We start from the raw sequence: 21,816 nt of genomic DNA, 5'->3' as shown, positions 1-21,816 counted from the left end.
GTCTCAAAGTCATCATATTCGGCAGCGCTTTACAGACATCATCATCGCTGTCCCCATTCAGTATGTCTGATCCCCATCCCCTATCAGTAGGTCTTTGGTGTGTGGAAGGAAATGAGAGATCGCAGAGGAAACTCCCGCAAACACGGGGAGAACATACAAACTCCTTGCAGATGTTGTCCTTGGTGGGATTTGAACCCAGGACCCCAGCGCTGCAAGGCTGCAGTGCTAACCACTGAGCCACCGTACAGTGCTAACCACTGAGCCACCGTGTTGCCCCATATATAGTACAGTGCTAACCACCGCGCTGCCCTTAATTCTACTATTGATGTCTGGCATTGCAAAAGACTCCAAAAACATAAAACACATGAGAATATTTCAGTAGAAAAGATAGTCTTGCTATCCAAAAAAAAAGAAAAAACACCCCGGCAAACAATATAACAATCACCTGTTTAAAAAAAAGGTATTTTATTTGGTCACAGGATCAGAAGATATGATTGAGCAAAATATAAAGACGGCATTTCTCCAGAGATTATCCTGACTGTAGAGCCTCGCGGTGGAAAGGTCTACTGTGGGACAGCTCCACTGTATCAGCATCAGGTTATCAACCTATAAACCACTATTAATTCTTCATTATACCAGAGGCTGCTCGAGGATATCGTGAGCGCATCTGAAGTTCAGCCTGACAAAGTAGGCCTTGAAATACGACAATCACCATTAAAAAGAAAAAGATAAAAAGAAGAGGGTTCGTGAAAGGCAAGTCAATGTGTATCCATCGAGATCCTGGTGAGAATGTAAAACTGGCTGCGCATAGAAGGAAATCCCATATATAAGACAGTAAGGTCTCATTCACACTTGCAGATCTTGGATATTATATTGCATCAGTATTTTTAATCCAAAATTGGGAGAGTGTCACAACCAGAGAAAATTATAATGGAAAGATATGCAAGTCTTTCATGTTTTTGGCCAAAGGGGCATCATCAGGTATTTGAGCCACAGGAAATGATGTAATTGTTTTTTAGTTCGGTTGAACAACCTTTACCTTGAAGGAAGATTGAATCAGGATATGTAAAAAATTAAAAAAGTTTGTATGGGGTGTCCCTACTTTTTCACAGCATTCTCCTGCAGTGTTGATGAATTCATGAATAGAGTAATACGTAGTATTTGTGGCACACAAAGCGCTAGTCTTCTAGTGTTTCTCCTTATAGCGATGATCCATTTTCTTCTTGGATCCTGGTTTTTTTTTGTTATTAAAATTAGAGATCCAATCTAATTCTACTAAAATCATCCTTTGCTCGCGTAGCATTTCTCCCATTCCAACAAGAATATGGTTTCTACTCAATAATAGTTCTCTAGTCAGTTATGAAATATGATCTTCTTATAAAACATTTTACACGTAGAAAAATCAAACTGGTTTCTCCCGTATGTGAATTTTTTGATGCTTAATGACACTTGATTTATCGGTAAAGTGCTTCCCACATTGAGGACATGAATACGGCTTCTCCCCTCTGTGAATTCTTTCATGTATAACAAGATTTGATTTACCCGTAAAGCATTTCCCACAAAGTGAACACGAGTACGGCTTCTCTCCAGTGTGCGTTCTCTCATGTCTAACAAGATTTGAATGCTGTTTAAAACATTTCCCACATAATGAACATGAATACGGCTTCTCTCCTGTGTGGCTTCTCTCATGGTTAACAAGACTTGTTCTGTCTTTAAAGCACTTGTCACATTCTGAACATGAATACGGCTTCTCTCCCGTGTGTATTCTCTTGTGTGAAGCAAGATTAGCTTTTTCTGTAAATCGTTTCCCACATTCTGAACATGAATACGGCTTCTCTCCTGTGTGAATTTTTTGATGTGTAACAAGCTGAGATTTCTTTATAAAACATTTCTCACATTCTGAGCATGAAAACGGCTTCTCTCCTGTGTGAATTCTGCCATGTGAAGCAAGATTTGCTTTATCTGTAAAACATTTCCCACATTCCGAGCAAGAATACGGCTTCTCTCCTGTGTGAGTTTTCTCATGTGTAACAAGATGCGTTTTACTTGCAAAAAATTTCCCACATTCTGAACACGAATACGGCCTCTTCCCTGTGTGAATTTTCTGATGTGTAACGAGATGCGATTTACTTGTAAAACATTTTCTGCATTCAGAACATGAGAACGGCCGCTCTCCTGTGTGCGTTCTCTCGTGTGTAATGAAACGTGATTTAATTGTAAAGCACTTCTCACACTTTGTACACCGATACGGCTTCTCCGCGGCAGGAGGTCTCCTAACCGGGGGTGATTGACCAGTAGAAGGTTCTTCAGAAGTAGGAGGATTACCCAATGGATCTGTACTGTGAAGTCCTGGACGGGCCTTACTGTTAATGAGCTTTTCTCTTGAGCAGCGCTGACTGTTACCTTTATCTTTTCCTTTATTATTTTTCGATGAAATAACGTTTTTTTCAGAGTTCTTACTACAATTTTCTATTAGGAATAAAAAAAAGAAAAAATAGATTTAGTGGTTTTTTTTTCTTTTAACCAAAGTTAGACATAGTTATAACATTAATATTAATCGAGGACACAAGAACGACCCATGTATGTATTGTTAGAACCAGAGGCAGAAGTGGCTTCAGCAGGAGGAGAAGCTTTTCCTTTATATTTTCTTTCCCTTTTGGATCCACTTCCTTCTTCAGCTCAAAAATCTAATCGACAGAAGGGGGCACTTTTATCCCCGTTAGAATGGGGTCGGAATACGAATGTCCGACCGCGGCTCCATTCATTCCCTATGGTGGTGCGCCCGGCATATTCCAGCAGCCCCACAGAGAATGGACGGAGCGGTGCTTGTTGCTGCCCCCTTCTAACAGGAATAAAAGTGCCCCCTTCTGCCAATCTGTGCGGTGCCAGTCGGTCTCCACCAATCTATAATTTCTCATCTATATCATGGATAGGCGATAACCTATTTTCACTAGACAACCCATATACTTTGCTGATATACATTTTAGCACAGTTGTTTCCGATTTCTACGCCCTTCTTTCCCTCACTCCCTGCGTGTCAGTGATTTCGTGAAGGGGCTCATTTATTAAACCAGACCCCTTTTCTGCCTTTGCATTTGTCCCGATGGGGGTAGTGTAGGCCATTAGCTGATCTATCTCTGTGCAAAAATGAATGCAGGGGGTCCAAAAGCAAAACATTGGTGCAGATTTCATCATTAAACCATTAGCATCAATGCAATATATGGTTTTGTTACTGGTGAAATCTGCACGGAAACTGTATTTGTACTATGCGTATGTATACAAATACAGCGGGAAAAATAAGTATTTGATACACTGCTGATTTTGCAAGTTTTCCCACCTACAAAGAATGGAGAGATCTGTAATTTGTATCGTAGGTCACTTCACCTGTGAGAGACAGAATCTAAAAATAATCAAGAAAATCCCATTGTAGGATTGTTACATAATTAATTTGCATTTTATTGCATGAAATAAGTTTTTGATCACCGACCAACCAGCAAGAATTCTGGCGCTCACAGACCTGTTAGTTTTTCTTTAAAAGTCTTTCTACTCTGCACTCGTTACCAGTATAAAAGACACCTGTCCTAACACTCACTCAATCAAACTCCAACCTCTCCACCATGGCCAAGACCAAAGAGCTGTTTAAAGGACACCAGGGACAAAATTGTAGACCTGCACAAGGCTGGGATGGGCTGCAGGACAATAGGCAAGCAGCTTAGTGAGAAGGCAACAACTGTTGTACAATTATTAGAAAATGGAAGAAACCCAAGATCACTGTCAATCTTCCTCGGTCTGTAGCTCCATGTAAAATCTCGCCTCATGGGGTAAGGATGATTCTGAGAAAGGTCAGGAATCAGCCCAGAAGTACATGGGAGCACCTGGTCAATGACCTGAAGACAGCAGGTACTACAGTCTCAAACATAACGTTAGTAACACACTACGCCGTCATGGATTAAAATCCTGCAGGGTACGCAAGGTGCCTCTGCTCACACCAGAACATGTCCAGGCCTGTATGAAGTTCGCCAATGACCATCTGGATGATCCAGAGGAGGCAAGGGAGAAGGTCAGAGGAGGCATGGGAGAAGGTCATGTGGTCAGATGAGATCAAAATAGAACATTTTGGTATCAACTCCACTCGCAGTGTTTGGAGGAAGATGAAGGATGAGTACAACCTCAAGAACACCATCCTCACTGTGAAACATGGTGGGGGAAACATCATACTTTGGGGGTGCTTTTCTGCAAAGGGTACAGGAAAACTGCACCGTATTGAAGGGAGGATGGATGGGGTCATGTATCACGAGATTTTGGCCAACAACCTCCTTCCCTCAGTAAGAGCATTGAAGATGGGTCGTGGTTGGGTCTTCCAGCAAGACAATGACCCGAAACACACAGCCAGGCCAACTAAGGAGTGGCTCCGTAAGAAGCATTTCAAGGTCCTGGAGTGGCCTAGCCAGTCTCCAGATCTGAACCCAATAGAAAACCTTTGGAGGGAGATGAAACTCAATGTTACCCAGCGACAGCCCCGAAACCTGAAAGATCTGGAGAAGATCTGTATGGAGGAGGGGGCCAAAATCCCTGCCGCAGTGTGTGCAAACCTGGTCAAGAACTGCAGGAAACGTCTGACCTCTGTGATTGTAACAAAGGTTTCTGGACCAAATATTAAAGTTCTGTTTTTCTATTGTATCGAATACTTATTTCATGCAATAAAATGCAAATTAATTATGTAACAATCCTACAATGGGATTTTCTGGATTATTTTTAGATTCTGTCTCTCACAGGTGAAGTGACCTACGATACAAATTACACACCTCTCCATTCATTGTAGGTGGGAAAACTTGCAAAATCGCCAGTGTATCAAATACTTACTTTCCCCACTGTATATTATAATCTGTAATACATTGTTTAACCATTTACAAATTTTACCCTTAAAGACTGAGGCGGATGTTCAAAAAGTTTTGCAAAAATAAAATTAACTACTTCCTGCAGCTTATTAAAGACCTTGTTTTTTTTTGTGGGATGAGCGTTAACGTATCATTTTGGGTTGCACTTAATAACCTGTCTGGATATGTTTTGTACTGTTTTAGGGTATGTGCACACAATATCATTTTCATGCGGTTTCTGCCGGAAAAATTATATCACAAAATGAGCATAATGCACAGCGATATCAAAAAGGACATTGTGCACGTTCTGCCTATTAACCGCTTCAGGGTTTCCAAAAAGAAGTGACGCTCTCATTACACATCTAAAAGTCTGGAGGAAACGATGCCAAGAACGATGGCGCGGTTTCGCCTGGGAAGACTCAGCAGGTGCGCCGGCATCTAAAAGATGACGTTGACTTCTGATAAATAGTAATTTGAGACGATTATGTTTATTGGATAATTTTATGTTATTTTGAGTGTAACGTTGTTTCTTTTGTGCCAGTAAGGGACATGGACTCACTTTCTACATTCACTGTTACGTACCTGGAGTAACACACACTGTAATTTCCTCTTTCACGTTACTCACACGCCGTGGGTCGCCTATCATTATTTCTTCTTCTTCTTCTTTGACCTCAACTTTAATGATCGTCAGATCTTCATCCTGACAGATGGAAAAATCTCATTGTTCAACAAAAAAGTGTAATGCAAGTTGTCTGTGAATGTAACTAGTAATAGAAAACCTTTGATGGAGGAGACCGAGCGAGTCCTGTAACACGTAGGAAAAAATTCAGGAGACGGACATCTGTTTGCCCAAACTATGGAACCAACTACAGTGACCTCATACAATCATAGAAAGATAGAGTTGGAGGGGACCTCCAGGGTCCTAGTGTCCAACCCCCTGCTCAATGCAGGAGTCACTAAATCATCTCAGACAGGTGTCCGTCCAGCCTCTGAAGACGTCCATTGAAGGGGAACTCACCACCTCTCGTGGCAGCCTGTTCCACTCATGTCAAAAAGTGTCTTCTAATATCTAATCTGTATCTTCTCCCTTTCAGTTTCATCCCATTGCTTCTCGTGTTTCCATGTGCAAATGAGAGTAAGGACGATCCCTCTACAATGTGACAGCCCTTCAGATATTTGTAGACAGCTATTAAGTCTCCCCTCTGTAGACAGCTATTAAGTCTCCCCTCTGTAGACAGCTATTAAGTCTCCCCTCTGTAGACAGCTATTAAGTCTCCCCTCTGTAGACAGCTATTAAGTCTCCCCTCTGTAGACAGCTATTAAGTCTCCCCTCTGTAGACAGCTATTAAGTCTCCTCTCTGTAGACAGCTATTAAGTCTCCCCTCTGTAGACAGCTATTAAGTCTCCTCTCTGTAGACAGCTATTAAGTCTCCTCTCTGTAGACAGCTATTAAGTCTCCCCTGTGTAGACAGCTATTAAGTCTCCTCTCTGTAGACAGCTATTAAGTCTCCCCTGTGTAGACAGCTATTAAGTCTCCTCTCTGTAGACAGCTATTAAGTCTCCTCTCTGTAGACAGCTATTAAGTCTCCTCTCTGTAGACAGCTATTAAGTCTCCTCTCTGTAGACAGCTATTAAGTCTCCTCTCTGTAGACAGCTATTAAGTCTCCCCTCTGTAGACAGCTATTAAGTCTCCCCTCTGTAGACAGCTATTAAGTCTCCCCTCTGTAGACAGCTATTAAGTCTCCCCTCTGTAGACAGCTATTAAGTCTCCCCTCTGTAGACAGCTATTAAGTCTCCTCTCTGTAGACAGCTATTAAGTCTCCTCTCTGTAGACAGCTATTAAGTCTCCTCTCTGTAGACAGCTATTAAGTCTCCTCTCTGTAGACAGCTATTAAGTCTCCCCTCTGTAGACAGCTATTAAGTCTCCCCTCTGTAGACAGCTATTAAGTCTCCCCTCTGTAGACAGCTATTAAGTCTCCCCTCTGTAGACAGCTATTAAGTCTCCTCTCTGTAGACAGCTATTAAGTCTCCTCTCTGTAGACAGCTATTAAGTCTCCTCTCTGTAGACAGCTATTAAGTCTCCTCTCTGTAGACAGCTATTAAGTCTCCCCTCTGTAGACAGCTATTAAGTCTCCCCTCTGTAGACAGCTATTAAGTCTCCTCTCTGTAGACAGCTATTAAGTCTCCTCTCTGTAGACAGCTACTAAGTCTCCCCTCTGTAGACAGCTATTAAGTCTCCCCTCTGTAGACAGCTATTAAGTCTCCCCTCTGTAGACCGCTATTAAGTCTCCTCTCTGTAGACAGCTATTAAGTCTCCTCTCTGTAGACAGCTATTAAGTCTCCTCTCTGTAGACAGCTATTAAGTCTCCTCTCTGTAGACAGCTATTAAGTCTCCCCTCTGTAGACAGCTATTAAGTCTCCTCTCTGTAGACAGCTACTAAGTCTCCCCTCTGTAGACAGCTATTAAGTCTCCCCTCTGTAGACAGCTATTAAGTCTCCTCTCTGTAGACAGCTACTAAGTCTCCCCTCTGTAGACAGCTATTAAGTCTCTCCTCTGTAGACAGCTATTAAGTCTCCTCTCTGTAGACAGCTATTAAGTCTCCTCTCTGTAGACAGCTATTAAGTCTCCCCTCTGTAGACAGCTATTAAGTCTCTCCTCTGTAGACAGCTATTAAGTCTCCTCTCTGTAGACAGCTATTAAGTCTCCCCTCTGTAGACAGCTATTAAGTCTCTCCTCTGTAGACAGCTATTAAGTCTCCTCTCTGTAGACAGCTATTAAGTCTCCTCTCTGTAGACAGCTATTAAGTCTCCCCTCTGTAGACAGCTATTAAGTCTCCCCTCTGTAGACAGCTATTAAGTCTCCCCTCTGTAGACAGCTATTAAGTCTCCCCTCTGTAGACAGCTATTAAGTCTCTCCTCTGTAGACAGCTATTAAGTCTCCTCTCTGTAGACAGCTATTAAGTCTCCTCTCTGTAGACAGCTATTAAGTCTCCTCTTGCCCATATTAACACATAAATGCTTTTTTACTGCTACCATAAAGGGCCTTATGCCCAAGCTACGTATTTCTGGTCCCATAGTGTAAGTCAGCATAAATGTATCGCCCTGGGTGAAGTGGGATTCCGGCGTTTGAGGTCACCTGACCTCCCTAGTGGAACAGGGTCTCAAGAATTTGCTATTACAGCTGAAAGCAAATTGAGAAATGTTACTTTTTTAGTCCTAAAAAAATACAAATAAAATATTTTAAGAATAGTGCCTTGTGAAAAAAAAAAAAGAATTAGAAAATGCCCCAAGATCTTTATTTTTTTTTTTTAAAAAAAGGAAAAAAACTCAAGGCGTGATTGGTACTGCCGTCTCCAAAATGATCAGAACTACGAAATGATGACATCTTATACAATCAATGAGGAATATGGTGGTTCAGAATCCGCGCTGCCCGAGGATCAAAGGTACGATCACACAAAGAGGCGAAGCATGAAAGCGGTTTATTGTGTCAACGCGTATCAAGGTTTTTAAACCTCTTCATTAGGACCAAAACCACAATGATCATGATGAAGAGGTTTGAAAACCTTGATACGCATTGACACAATAAACCGCTTTCATGCTTCGCCTTCGTGTGTGATCGTACCTTTGATCCTCGGGCAGCGCTGATTCTGAACAACCGTATTCCTCATTCATTGTATGGTATCCCGTTGGTGGTCCTGCAGCAGCCTTTACACATTCTATAGGAGTTTAGGTATAGGTCAGCGTACCTATAATATTTTACACCACTTTACCAGTTAAGACCCTATTTGAGCTTTTCGTCTCTCCAGTTTTACCTTTTGCTTCATGATCACATTCTAGGTATAGGAATATGTTTTTTGTCTTATTGAGGGACACAGAACCATGGGACGTCCTAAAGCCGTCCCTAGGGTGGGATAGTATTCAATTTCATAGTTACCACCAGGTCATTCGCGACAACTTACGCAGCCGTCTGGGCTACTGCCGCCTGCAGTATCTTCCTACCAAGGCTTGCATCTGCCGAGGCAAAAGTGTGACCCTTGTAGCAGCCTTACAGAGCTGCAAAGCCGATGCCTGATGACAAACCACCCAGGAAGCTCCTACCGCTCGAGTGGAGTGCGCCCTAATCCTAAATGGGGCCATCCTGGCCTAAGCCCTAAAGCCCTATAAGCCTGGACAATAGCAGACTTGATTCAGCAGGCAATGGTCGCTTTAGAAGTGGCTTAACCCTTACTAGGGCCCTGTGGTATAACAAACAAGGAATCAGAACGCCAGAATGAGGCGGTAATGGCCGATAAATAATACCTTACGGCTCTAACGACGTCCAACCTGTGCAGAGCCTTCTCAATAAGATGAGATTGTGTCGGACAAAAGGAAGGCAAAACAATGTCTTCATTAAGGCCAAAACTCAACACCACCTTCAGGAGAAAAGACAGAAATGGCCTCAACACTACCTCATCCTGATGAAGAATAAGGTAAGGGGCACAAAGAGCCGCAAGCTCCAAGATCCTCCTATTAGAAGTGATGGCTATAAGGAAAGATACCTTATAAGAAAGAAAAAGCAAAGAGATCTCTCTGATAGGCTCAAAAAGGCGGTGAAGGAAGAGCCTCCAACACAAGATTCAGGTCCCAAGGAGCCCGATACGGTGGCTTAACATGTGCCACCCCCTGGAGAAAAGTTTTAACTTGGTGTATAGATGCTAAATCCCTCTGAAACAGAATAGCCAGGGAGACCACCTGACCCTTGAGGGAGTTAAGTGCCAGCCCTGCTTCCAATACGGACTGTAAGAAGTAGAGCAGCGCTGGCAAGGAAAAAGCTATAGGCGAAGTACTAGTGAACTAACACCAATGACAATAAGCCCTCCAAGTGCGATGGTAGACACGCGAAGAGGATGGCTTCTGAGATCTAATCATAGTCTGGATGACTGACTCACACAGATCTCCTGTCCTCAAAATTGCGGCTTCAGCAGCCACGCCGTCAAATTGAGCGCACGTAAACTCATATCGAAGAACGAAGCCTGGAACAGAAGGTTTGGGTGTTCCGGAAGAGTCCATGGGACATAGGCCAGGAGAACGACCACATCCGAATATCAAGCCCTCCGAGGCCAGTCTGGAGCAATGAGTGACTGAAACACCCTATGCCCTGATCTTCTTCAGAAGACTGGGTAGAAGTGGAAAGAGAAGGCAGCGAGAACTGGGACCAAAAGATTACCATGGCGTTGACAGCGATCGGCTGGGGATCCCGGGAGCTTGTCATAAATTTCGGTACCTTGTGATTCAGTTTGGATGCCAATAGATCTACATCCGGCGGCGTACCCCACCGCTGATAGATCTGCCTGAACACTTCGGGGTGAAGAGCCCACTCTCTTGCAGGTAGCTGCTGGCGAGTTAAAACGTCTGCCTCCCAGTTATCTACCCCTGGTATATAAACTGCAGAGATTAGAGGAACCCTGTCCTCTGCCCACTCCAGAATCCCTGTGACTTCCGATATGGCCAATGGGCTTTGTGTGCCCCACTGGTGATTGATATAGGCCACAGCCATAGCATTGTCTGACTGAACTCTTATAGGCAACCCTCGAACTAAGTGCTGCCATTGTAAAAGAGCCAGACAGACAGCTCTGAGCTCTTGCATGTTGATTGGGAGAAGTTTCTCCTGCCAGCTCCAAACCCCTTGGACCGTCAAGTGATGGAAAATTGCTCCCCAGCTGGATAGGCTGGCATTCGTGCTGCGCATGTGCCACTGAATGGGACGAAAAGAGCGACCTCGAGTTAACAGGGGTGATGTTAACCACCTGCGGAGAGAATGGCGGCAGTGAAGGGCGAGACGAATAGGCCAATCCAGGTACTGTGCTGACCTGTCCCAAGAGGCTAGGAGCATGTTCTGTAGAGGGCTTGACCAAAATTTAGCAAACGGTACCACCTCGAACGTCACAACCATCTTTCCCAGGAAAGTAATGCAAAAACAAAAGGAATGTTTGCCTGGTCGTTCTGATGGAAGAGATAATCTCTTCTCCCCCAGAAGAAATACCGATGACTGAACGGTGTCGAGCGCCATTCCCAGAAACGGTAGCCGCTGTGTTGGAGCTAAAACAGACTGTGTCCTGTTGACAATCCAACCGAATTGCTCCAAAGTCTGAAGAACGATCAGACTTTGTAAATAACCGGGGCGCAGTGGCCAGATCGAATGAGAGAGCCCTGAACTGATAGTGATCCTGATCGATTGCAAAGAGAAGAAATCGCTGATCGGCCAGAAAAATGCAGATAAGCGTCTCGAATATCCGCAGAAGAAAGAAACGCTCCGGTTCCCATGGATGTGACCACTGACTGGAGTGACTCCATCTTGAAGTGATGAGGCTGAACCCAACTGTTCAGATGGCTTAAATCTAAAATAGACCTCACTGAACCGCCTTTTCTGGGGATACCGAATAGGTCTAAATAAAACCCCTTGAAGCGCTGTGAAGTGGAGACACTTAGAATCACCCCTGTTTGCAGCAGGGAAGTTATCGCCTGGACGAAACTGGCTCTTAAGATGGGAAACCCGGGAGGACGAGCAAAAGAAACGATCGTGAGCTAGAGCGGCGAACTCTATTCTGTAACCCGAAGAGATGACCTCACTGACCCAAAGATCGCTGACTACCCCCTGCCATGCCTCCTGAAAAAGGGGAAGAAACCCCGAGTGGGGGCCGCTCCGTCCAGCATCAATCCTCCTATCACCTCTGGACCACCCGGAAGGCCTAGCTCTTGATACAGAAGTGCGGCGGGCAGGTGTCGCTCTAAAGTTAGCACTCCTGGACTCCAGGGAGACCTTTGGTCTAAGCTGCCAACCTGACTCGTCTTTCAGGAAACTGGCGAAAGGGACGCACCTGCAAGGCCCTGCGCCTCCCGAAAGTGACAGCTGGCCCAAGAAAGCAGTGTCAAGGTGCATGGGTCCGGCCACACAGACGCGAGAGAACACGGACTGAACAATTACAGCCTGTACAGCTGTTCTGTACAGAGCACAACTACACTCTGTTACCCTGAGACATCCATCTGAAACACAAAGCAAAATAGTTAACGCCAACCTAAGACAGGCCTGAGACAGACCTCGCGCCCAACTGACACCACACTGAGGAAGCCTGACTCCAGCAGCCGAGGTACAGTCTGCAGGGAGGAGCCAATGTCATCTAAATGCAATAATGGTGTCAGCCTCCAGGTGGCAGCAGACAGAACCACAGTTCTGTGTCCCCCAATAAGACGAATGAGAAAAAAGTGATCACTGTAATTACCCCCCACCACCTCATCAAAAAAAAAAATGCAGAATTGTTATATATTTTTTTTCACTATTCCTCAACCAAACAAAAACAATAAAAAAAATAAAAGGTTTACAGTCTGTTACCTGTAACCCAAAGTAACAACCACATCTTCTCACACAAGGGAGCCAAAGCCACAACTTTCCTCACTGGCCTGACAAACTAGTGGGCAGCTCTAGAAACCAGAGCCGAAAGCCAAAGGGGCGAAAATCAGGCCGGTTACATGGACCTGTGACACACAGAGCAGCCAATCGCCAACCTCCCGACATGAGTAAACTCCTTCATAGGCATATATGTCAGCCAAGATGTGGAGGCCAGGTGGTCAGACCCTGCTCAGATTGTAAGACCAGGTCTACGTTTCATGGTTGTGTGAAACCGGCCCAAGACTTGGACAACAGAACAGCCTGAGACTTAGATCCAATATGTGAGTTGTTTGACCCTTGTGCTTTCTACCCAGCACTTTCTACCTACTCGGCGAGAGTAGAAACCTTTGGACGGATAAAAAAACACCCAAAATCTCTGAGATCTGTGACCACAGATTTAGTACAGAGCCCAGCGTCATCTACCTGATGATTCTCCACGACGTTGTGATCTTCCTCTGGACGGTCCTGGGGATACAGAGGACGGGGAGATCTCTCTGGTGGATTTCTTTCATCTGTAGGAGACACAGAACAGAGAGTTGGCATGTGACGATCAGATGATGGGACTTGTATCTAGATGATGTTGTTTTACAACCACTGATGGTCCCTCCTCCTTACACGGCTGATGGTCCTCAGTCTCCTCTTCTTCTTCATCATCATGATCTATAACCTCAACCTTAATATCCATCAGATGCTCGTCCTAATCAGATAAAACAATAACGTATCATGACCTTTGGTTCCATCTCTTTAAGGTTGTATCTCGGTGATGAGAGTTTAGCGTCATCTACCTGCTGATTCTCCGGGATGTTGTGAGTTTCCTCTGGACGGTCCTGGGAATACAGAGGACGGGGACATCTCTCTAGTGGATTTCTCCTACTGGATCCAACTGTGGGAGACACAAGGACACAGTGACAGAATCCACGACCGTCTGGGGATCTTACCACATATCACACACTTCTTCTCTCATCACCTCCCGTTCTAGCTTCACTTATCAGGTTGATACAATAATGTGCTCATCACTAACACCAAGATAACACAGTCGTGCCCACATAATAATATCAGGCCCGGAGCGGCTGCTCCACACCGAGACTCCGGGTTCACATGGGCAGTACACACATATACACACATGTACACACATATACACACATGTACACACATATACACACATGTACACACATATACACATTATCCATGCAGATGTGAACAAACTTACACACAAGTGCAAATAAAAAAGCATTAAATGCCAAAAACAGAACAATAAACCCCACGCAGTCGGCTGTGAGCCACAGAGATTGCCATTCAATCCTTCTACTGAATGAAGCTTGGGCAATTGTTTTGGTTTCCGCCTTCCCACACCCACAACAGCTTTCTCCACTGATCGTCTGGTGAGAGGTTTCTGTGATGTGGGTTTTTCTTCACAGATTTTTACTTCCACCATATAACGCGCACCGCCCGTCTTCTTTTAGATCTCCCCCTCGGGGACCAACTTACATTGCAATTTCGTAATGTCACTGTATTTATGTCTCCTCTTACCCTGTGATGTGCGGGGCCGGTCGTCCTCCATCATGACGTCCTCGTACAGATCCTTGTGTCCTTCTAGATACTCCCACTCCTAGAAGAAGAAACAGACGGTGACATCCTGACAATAGTGGCATCTTTCTGCTGTCACTCCTCTGTCTTCAACTCTGATGAGCGCAGGTGAGGGAGAGTGACTGTGACCCCCACAGCGAAGAGCAGAGCAGCGCCAGCAGGCAGAACGCGGGGGATTCCCGGCAGCACACGACGTCAAAAAAGCAACAGATCCCCTCTAACTACAGAAGGACGGTGGTTCCCCAAGTGTGGGGAGTCGCTGATGATGGAGGGGTGTCGCTGATGATGGGGGGGGGGATCGTCGCTGATGATGGAGGGCATCGTCGCTGATGATTTGGGGACAGTTGCTGATGATGGGAGGCTGTTGCTGATGACTTGGGGAGCGTCGCTGATGATTTGGGGACAGTTGCTGATGATGGAGGGCATCATCGCTGATGATTTGGGGACAGTTGCTGATGATGGGGGGTCCACACTGATGATGGGGGGGGGGGATCGTTGCTGATGATTTGGGGACAGTTGGTGATGATGGGGGGGATCGTCGCTGATGATGGGGGGTCCACACTGATGATGGGGGGGGATCGCCGCTGATGATGGGGGGGGGGGGGGATCGTTGCTGATGATTTGGGGACAGTTGGTGATGATGGGGGGGATCGTCGCTGATGATGGGGGGTCCACACTGATGATGGGGGGGGATCGTCGCTGATGATGGGGGGTCCACACTGATGATGGGGGGGGGATCGTTGCTGATGATTTGGGGACAGTTGGTGATGATGGGGGGGGGGATCGTCGCTGATGATGGGGGGCTGTTGCTGATGATTTGAGGACAGTTGCTGATGATGGGGGGGATCGTCGCTGATGATGGGGGGCTGTTGCTGATGATTTGGGGACAGTTGCTGATGATGGGGGGGATCGTCGCTGATGATGGGGGGCTGTTGCTGATGATTTGAGGACAGTTGCTGATGATGGGGGGGGGTCGTCGCTGATGATTTGGGGACAGTTGGTGATGATGGGGGGGGATCGTTGCTGATGCTGGGGGGGTCCACACTGATGATGGGGGGGATCGTTGCTGATGATGGGGGGTCCACACTGATGATGGGGGGTTCTCACTGATGATGGGGGGGATCGTCGCTGATGATGGGGGGTCCACACTGATGATGGGGGGGGGTCGTTGCTGATGATTTGGGGACAGTTGGTGATGATGGGGGGGATCGTCGCTGATGATGGGGGGTCCACACTAATGGTCCGACACCTTAACCTCGGGATACTGGGAGAGAACGTACAGAACACGCAGCTGCTTATAATGACGGAAGCTTGGAGAATCTCTTTTCTCACGGGGGAGGTTCTCGGTGATTTTCACTACTGAGGCGACGTCTTCTCCGGGCGGTATAGAAAGACTAAACGGCAGAACGCAGGCGCCGCAGTGTGAACACCGCCCTGTGCACGTCTGTCCTCGGTCACCAACATCCCACAGCCGTTACCTGCCGCTCAGGGCTCCGCGTCTCCTCCTGTTCACACACAGAACATTATGAATATGCCGCAAAATTAAATATGGTTTCAGACCGAGAAATAAATCTGCAGACGTGACCCCTCTATGGCATCTGCCCACGCAGCAAAACCGCACAGTCCGGGAAGCCGCGCTCTCTACCGTCCTGTCTGATCTGCAGCTGAAGGACCTGTGTGACGTCACTAATGTGAGACCGGAACAGCAGGGGGCGGGGTTTAGAAGTGAAGCCATGTAATAGGCTGTGGCTAAAGGACCTGTCATGTTGTCATCACCAGGTGATCAGTCACGTGAGTAGGCGGAGTTTATCGGCAGAGGAGAAGGTCATGTGACAATGGGTGGAGCTCAATCTGTGGAAAACTTCATTGTGTTCTCTTCATCGATAGATGTGTGGAAGGAGAAAGGGAAACCCCGCCCCGATAGAAGCCCCGCCCCGACTGAAGCTCCGCCCCTTGACACCACGCCCATTTCTACAAACCACTCCCAGGTACTGACCCATGAAAGTAATGGAAACCAAACTCAAAGGCAGTAACCTGCAGTCCTATGTAACACAGCTAATGTAGTAATGACCCCTGCAGTCCTATGTAACACAGCTAATGTAGTAATGACCCCTGCAGTCCTATGAAACACAGCTAATGTAGTAATGTCACCTGCAGTCCTATGTAACACAGCTAATGTAGTAATGTCACCTGCAGTCCTATGTAACACAGCTAATGTAGTAATGTCACCTGCAGTCCTATGTAACACAGCTAATGTAGTAATGTCACCTGCAGTCCTATGTAACACAACTAATGTAGTAATGTCACCTGCAGTCCTATGTAACACAGCTAATGTAGTAATGTAACCTGCAGTCCTATGTAACACAGCTAATGTAGTAATGTCACCTGCAGTCCTATGTAACACAGCTAATGTAGTAATGTCACCTGCAGTCCTATGTAACACAGCTAATGTAGTAATGTCACCTGCAGTCCTATGTAACACAGCTAATGTAGTAATGTAACCTGCAGTCCTATGTAACACAGCTAATGTAGTAATGTCACCTGCAGTCCTATGTAACACAGCTAATGTAGTAATGTCACCTGCAGTCCTATGTAACACAGCTAATGTAGTAATGTAACCTGCAGTCCTATGTAACACAGCTAATGTAGTAATGACCCCTGCAGTCCTATGTAACACAACTAATGTAGTAATGTCACCTGCAGTCCTATGTAACACAGCTAATGTAGTAATGTCACCTGCAGTCCTATGTAACACAGCTAATGTAGTAATGTCACCTGCAGTCCTATGTAACACAGCTAATGTAGTAATGTAACCTGCAGTCCTATGTAACACAGCTAATGTAGTAATGTCACCCGCAGTCCTATGTAACACAACTAATGTAGTAATGTCACCTGCAGTCCTATGTAACACAGCTAATGTAGTAATGTCACCCGCAGTCCTATGTAACACAACTAATGTAGTAATGTCACCTGCAGTCCTATGTAACACAGCTAATGTAGTAATGTCACCCGCAGTCCTATGTAACACAACTAATGTAGTAATGTCACCTGCAGTCCTATGTAACACAGCTAATGTAGTAATGTAACCTGCAGTCCTATGTAACACAACTAATGTAGTAATGTCACCTGCAGTCCTATGTAACACAACTAATGTAGTAATGTCACCCGCAGTCCTATGTAACACAACTAATGTAGTAATGTCACCTGCAGTCCTATGTAACACAACTAATGTAGTAATGTCACCTGCAGTCCTATGTAACACAACTAATGTAGTAATGTCACCTGCAGTCCTATGTAACACAGCTAATGTAGTAATGTCACCTGCAGTCCTATGTAACACAGCTAATGTAGTAATGTCACCTGCAGTCCTATGTAACACAGCTAATGTAGTAATGTCACCTGCAGTCCTATGTAACACAGCTAATGTAGTAATGTCACCTGCAGTCCTATGTAACACAACTAATGTAGTAATGTCACCTGCAGTCCTATGTAACACAACTAATGTAGTAATGTCACCTGCAGTCCTATGTAACACAACTAATGTAGTAATGTCACCTGCAGTCCTATGTAACACAGCTAATGTAGTAATGTAACCTGCAGTCCTATGTAACACAACTAATGTAGTAATGTCACCTGCAGTCCTATGTAACACAGCTAATAGTAATGACACCTGCAGTCCTATGTAACACAGCTAACACTAATGACGCCTGCAGTCCTATGTAACACAGCTAATAGTAATGACACCAGCAGTCCCATGTAACAGCACTGCTAATGTAGTAATGACACCCGCAGTCCTATGTAACACAGCTAATGTAGTAATGACACCTGCAGTCCTATGTAACACAGCTAATGTAGTAATGACGCCAGCAGTCCTATGTAACACAGCTAATAGTAATGACACCCGCAGTCCTATGTAACACAGCTAATGTAGTAATGTCCCCTGCAGTCCTATGTAACACAGCTAATAGTAATGACACCCGCAGTCCTATGTAACACAGCTAATAGTAATGACACCCGCAGTCCTATGTAACACAGCTAATAGTAATGACACCCGCAGTCCTATGTAACACAACTAATGTAGTAATGACACCTGCAGTCCTATGTAACACAGCTAATGGTAATGACACCCGCAGTCCTATGTAACACAACTAATGTAGTAATGACACCCGCAGTCCTATGTAACACAACTAATGTAGTAATGACACCTGCAGTCCTATGTAACACAGCTAATAGTAATGACACCTGCAGTCCTATGTAACACAGCTAATAGTAATGACACCTGCAGTCCTATGTAACACAGCTAATGTAGTAATGACACCAGCAGTCCTATGTAACACCGCTAATAGTAATGACACCCGCAGTCCTATGTAACACCGCTAATAGTAATGACACCTGCAGTCCTATGTAACACAGCTAATGTAGTAATGACACCCGCAGTCCTATGTAACACAACTAATGTAGTAATGTCACCTGCAGTCCTATGTAACACAACTAATGTAGTAATGTAACCTGCAGTCCTATGTAACACAGCTAATGTAGTAATGTCACCTGCAGTCCTATGTAACACAGCTAATGTAGTAATGGCACCTGCAGTCCTATGTAACACAGCTAATGTAGTAATGTAACCTGCAGTCCTATGTAACACAGCTAATGTAGTAATGACACCTGCAGTCCTATGTAACACAGCTAATGTAGTAATGTCACCCGCAGTCCTATGTAACACAACTAATGTAGTAATGTCACCTGCAGTCCTATGTAACACAGCTAATGTAGTAATGTCACCTGCAGTCCTATGTAACACAACTAATGTAGTAATGTCACCTGCAGTCCTATGTAACACAACTAATGTAGTAATGTAACCTGCAGTCCTATGTAACACAGCTAATGTAGTAATGTCACCTGCAGTCCTATGTAACACAGCTAATGTAGTAATGACACCAGCAGTCCTATGTAACACCGCTAATAGTAATGACACCCGCAGTCCTATGTAACACAGCTAATAGTAATGACACCTGCAGTCCTATGTAACACAGCTAATAGTAATGACACCTGCAGTCCTATGTAACACAGCTAATGTAGTAATGACACCAGCAGTCCTATGTAACACCGCTAATAGTAATGACACCCGCAGTCCTATGTAACACCGCTAATAGTAATGACACCTGCAGTCCTATGTAACACAGCTAATGTAGTAATGACACCTGCAGTCCTATGTAACACCGCTAATAGTAATGACACCTGCAGTCCTATGTAACACAGCTAATAGTAATGACACCTGCAGTCCTATGTAACACAGCTAATAGTAATGACACCTGCAGTCCTATGTAACACAGCTAATGTAGTAATGACACCAGCAGTCCTATGTAACACCGCTAATAGTAATGACACCCGCAGTCCTATGTAACACCGCTAATAGTAATGACACCTGCAGTCCTATGTAACACAGCTAATGTAGTAATGACACCCGCAGTCCTATGTAACACAGCTAATAGTAATGACACCTGCAGTCCTATGTAACACAGCTAATGTAGTAATGACACCTGCAGTCCTATGTAACACAGCTAATAGTTATGACACCTGCAGTCCTATGTAACACGGCTAATAGTAATGACACCCGCAGTCCTATGTAACACAGCTAATAGTAATGACACCTGCAGTCCTATGTAACACAGCTAATGTAGTAATGACACCTGCAGTCCTATGTAACACAGCTAATAGTAATGACACCTGCAGTCCTATGTAACACAGCTAATAGTAATGACACCTGCAGTCCTATGTAACACAGCTAACACTAATGACGCCTGCAGTCCTATGTAACACAGCTAATAGTAATGACACCAGCAGTCCCATGTAACAGCACTGCTAATGTAGTAATGACACCCGCAGTCCTATGTAACACAGCTAATGTAGTAATGACACCTGCAGTCCTATGTAACACAGCTAATAGTAATGACGCCAGCAGTCCTATGTAACACAGCTAATAGTAATGACACCCGCAGTCCTATGTAACACAGCTAATGTAGTAATGTCCCCTGCAGTCCTATGTAACACAGCTAATAGTAATGACACCCGCAGTCCTATGTAACACAGCTAATAGTAATGACACCCGCAGTCCTATGTAACACAGCTAATAGTAATGACACCCGCAGTCCTATGTAACACAACTAATGTAGTAATGACACCTGCAGTCCTATGTAACACAGCTAATGGTAATGACACCCGCAGTCCTATGTAACACAACTAATGTAGTAATGACACCGCAGTCCTATGTAACACAACTAATGTAGTAATGACACCTGCAGTCCTATGTAACACAGCTAATAGTAATGACACCTGCAGTCCTATGTAACACAGCTAATAGTAATGACACCTGCAGTCCTATGTAACACAGCTAATGTAGTAATGTCACCTGCAGTCCTATGTAACACAGCTAATGTAGTAATGTCACCTGCAGTCCTATGTAACAGCTAATGTAGTAATGACACCCGCAGTTCTATGTAACATAGCTAATAGATATGACACCTGCAGTCCTATGTAACACAGGTAATGTAGTAATGACCCCTGCAGTCCTATGTAACACAGCTAATAGTAATGACACCAGCAGTCCTATGTAACACAGCTAATAGTAATGACAACTGCAGTCCTATGTAACACAGCTAATAGTAATGACACCTGCAGTCCTATGTAACACAGCTAATAGTAATGACACCTGCAGTCCTATGTAACACAGCTAATAGTAATGACACCTGCAGTCCTATGTAACACAGCTAATAGTAATGACACCAGCAGTCCCATGTAACAGCACAGCTAATGTAGTAATGACACCCTGCAGTCCTATGTAACACAGCTAATGTAGTAATGTCACCTGCAGTCCTATGTAACACAGCTAATGTAGTAATGTCATCTGCAGTCCTATGTAACACAGCTAATAGTAATGACACCCGCAGTCCTATGTAACACAACTAATGTAGTAATGACACCCGCAGTCCTATGTAACACAACAAATGTAGTAATGACACCTGCAGTCCTATGTAACACAGCTAATAGTAATGACACCCGCAGTCCTATGTAACACAACTAATGTAGTAATGACACCTGCAGTCCTATGTAACACAGCTAATAGTAATGACACCTGCAGTCCTATGTAACACAGCTAATGTAGTAATGTCACCCGCAGTCCTATGTAACAGTACAGCTAATGTAGTAATGACACCCGCAGTCCTATGTAACAAAGCTAATAGTAATGACACCTGCAGTCCTATGTAACACAGCTAATAGTAATGACACCTGCAGTCCTATGTAACACAGCTAATGTAGTAATGTCACCTGCAGTCCTATGTAACACAGCTAATGTAGTAATGTCACCTGCAGTCCTATGTAACAGCTAATGTAGTAATGACACCCGCAGTTCTATGTAACATAGCTAATAGATATGACACCTGCAGTCCTATGTAACACAGCTAATGTAGTAATGACCCCTGCAGTCCTATGTAACACAGCTAATAGTAATGACACCCGCAGTCCTATGTAACACAACTAATGTAGTAATGACACCCGCAGTTCTATGTAACACAGGTAATGTAGTAATGACCCCTGCAGTCCTATGTAACACAGCTAATAGTAATGACACCAGCAGTCCTATGTAACACAGCTAATAGTAATGACACCTGCAGTCCTATGTAACACAGCTAATGTAGTAATGACACCTGCAGTCCTATGTAACACAGCTAATAGTAATGACACCTGCAGTCCTATGTAATACAGCTAATAGTAATGTCACCCGCAGTCCTATGTAACAGCACAGCTAATGTAGTAATGACACCCGCAGTCCTATGTAACAAAGCTAATAGTAATGACACCTGCAGTCCTATGTAACACAGCTAATGTAGTAATGTCACCTGCAGTCCTATGTAACACAGCTAATAGT

At 44.6% G+C, this 21,816-nt stretch overlaps 1 protein-coding gene across 1 annotated transcript in view; it reads right to left on the bottom strand.

Annotated features, from left to right (window-relative positions):
- Positions 1 to 448: 448 nt before the first annotated feature.
- Positions 449 to 21,816, bottom strand: part of LOC141266109 (uncharacterized) — a 73,710-nt gene continuing 52,342 nt past the window's right edge. Inside the window, exon 10 of the mRNA XM_073680049.1 lies at positions 449 to 2,251. Coding sequence (XP_073536150.1) covers positions 1,403 to 2,251 — 849 coding nt within the window. The 3' untranslated portion in view covers positions 449 to 1,402. The remainder of the gene's footprint in view (positions 2,252 to 21,816) is intronic.

Source organism: Phyllobates terribilis, unplaced genomic scaffold (assembly GCF_046119375.1).
Source record: "Phyllobates terribilis strain yellow unplaced genomic scaffold, ASM4611937v1 Scaffold_4__5_contigs__length_816908805, whole genome shotgun sequence".
Classification (NCBI taxonomy): domain Eukaryota; kingdom Metazoa; phylum Chordata; class Amphibia; order Anura; family Dendrobatidae; genus Phyllobates; species Phyllobates terribilis.
The sequence above is the reverse complement of the archived record's forward strand: the minus strand, read 5'-3'. Positions and strand labels throughout refer to the sequence as shown.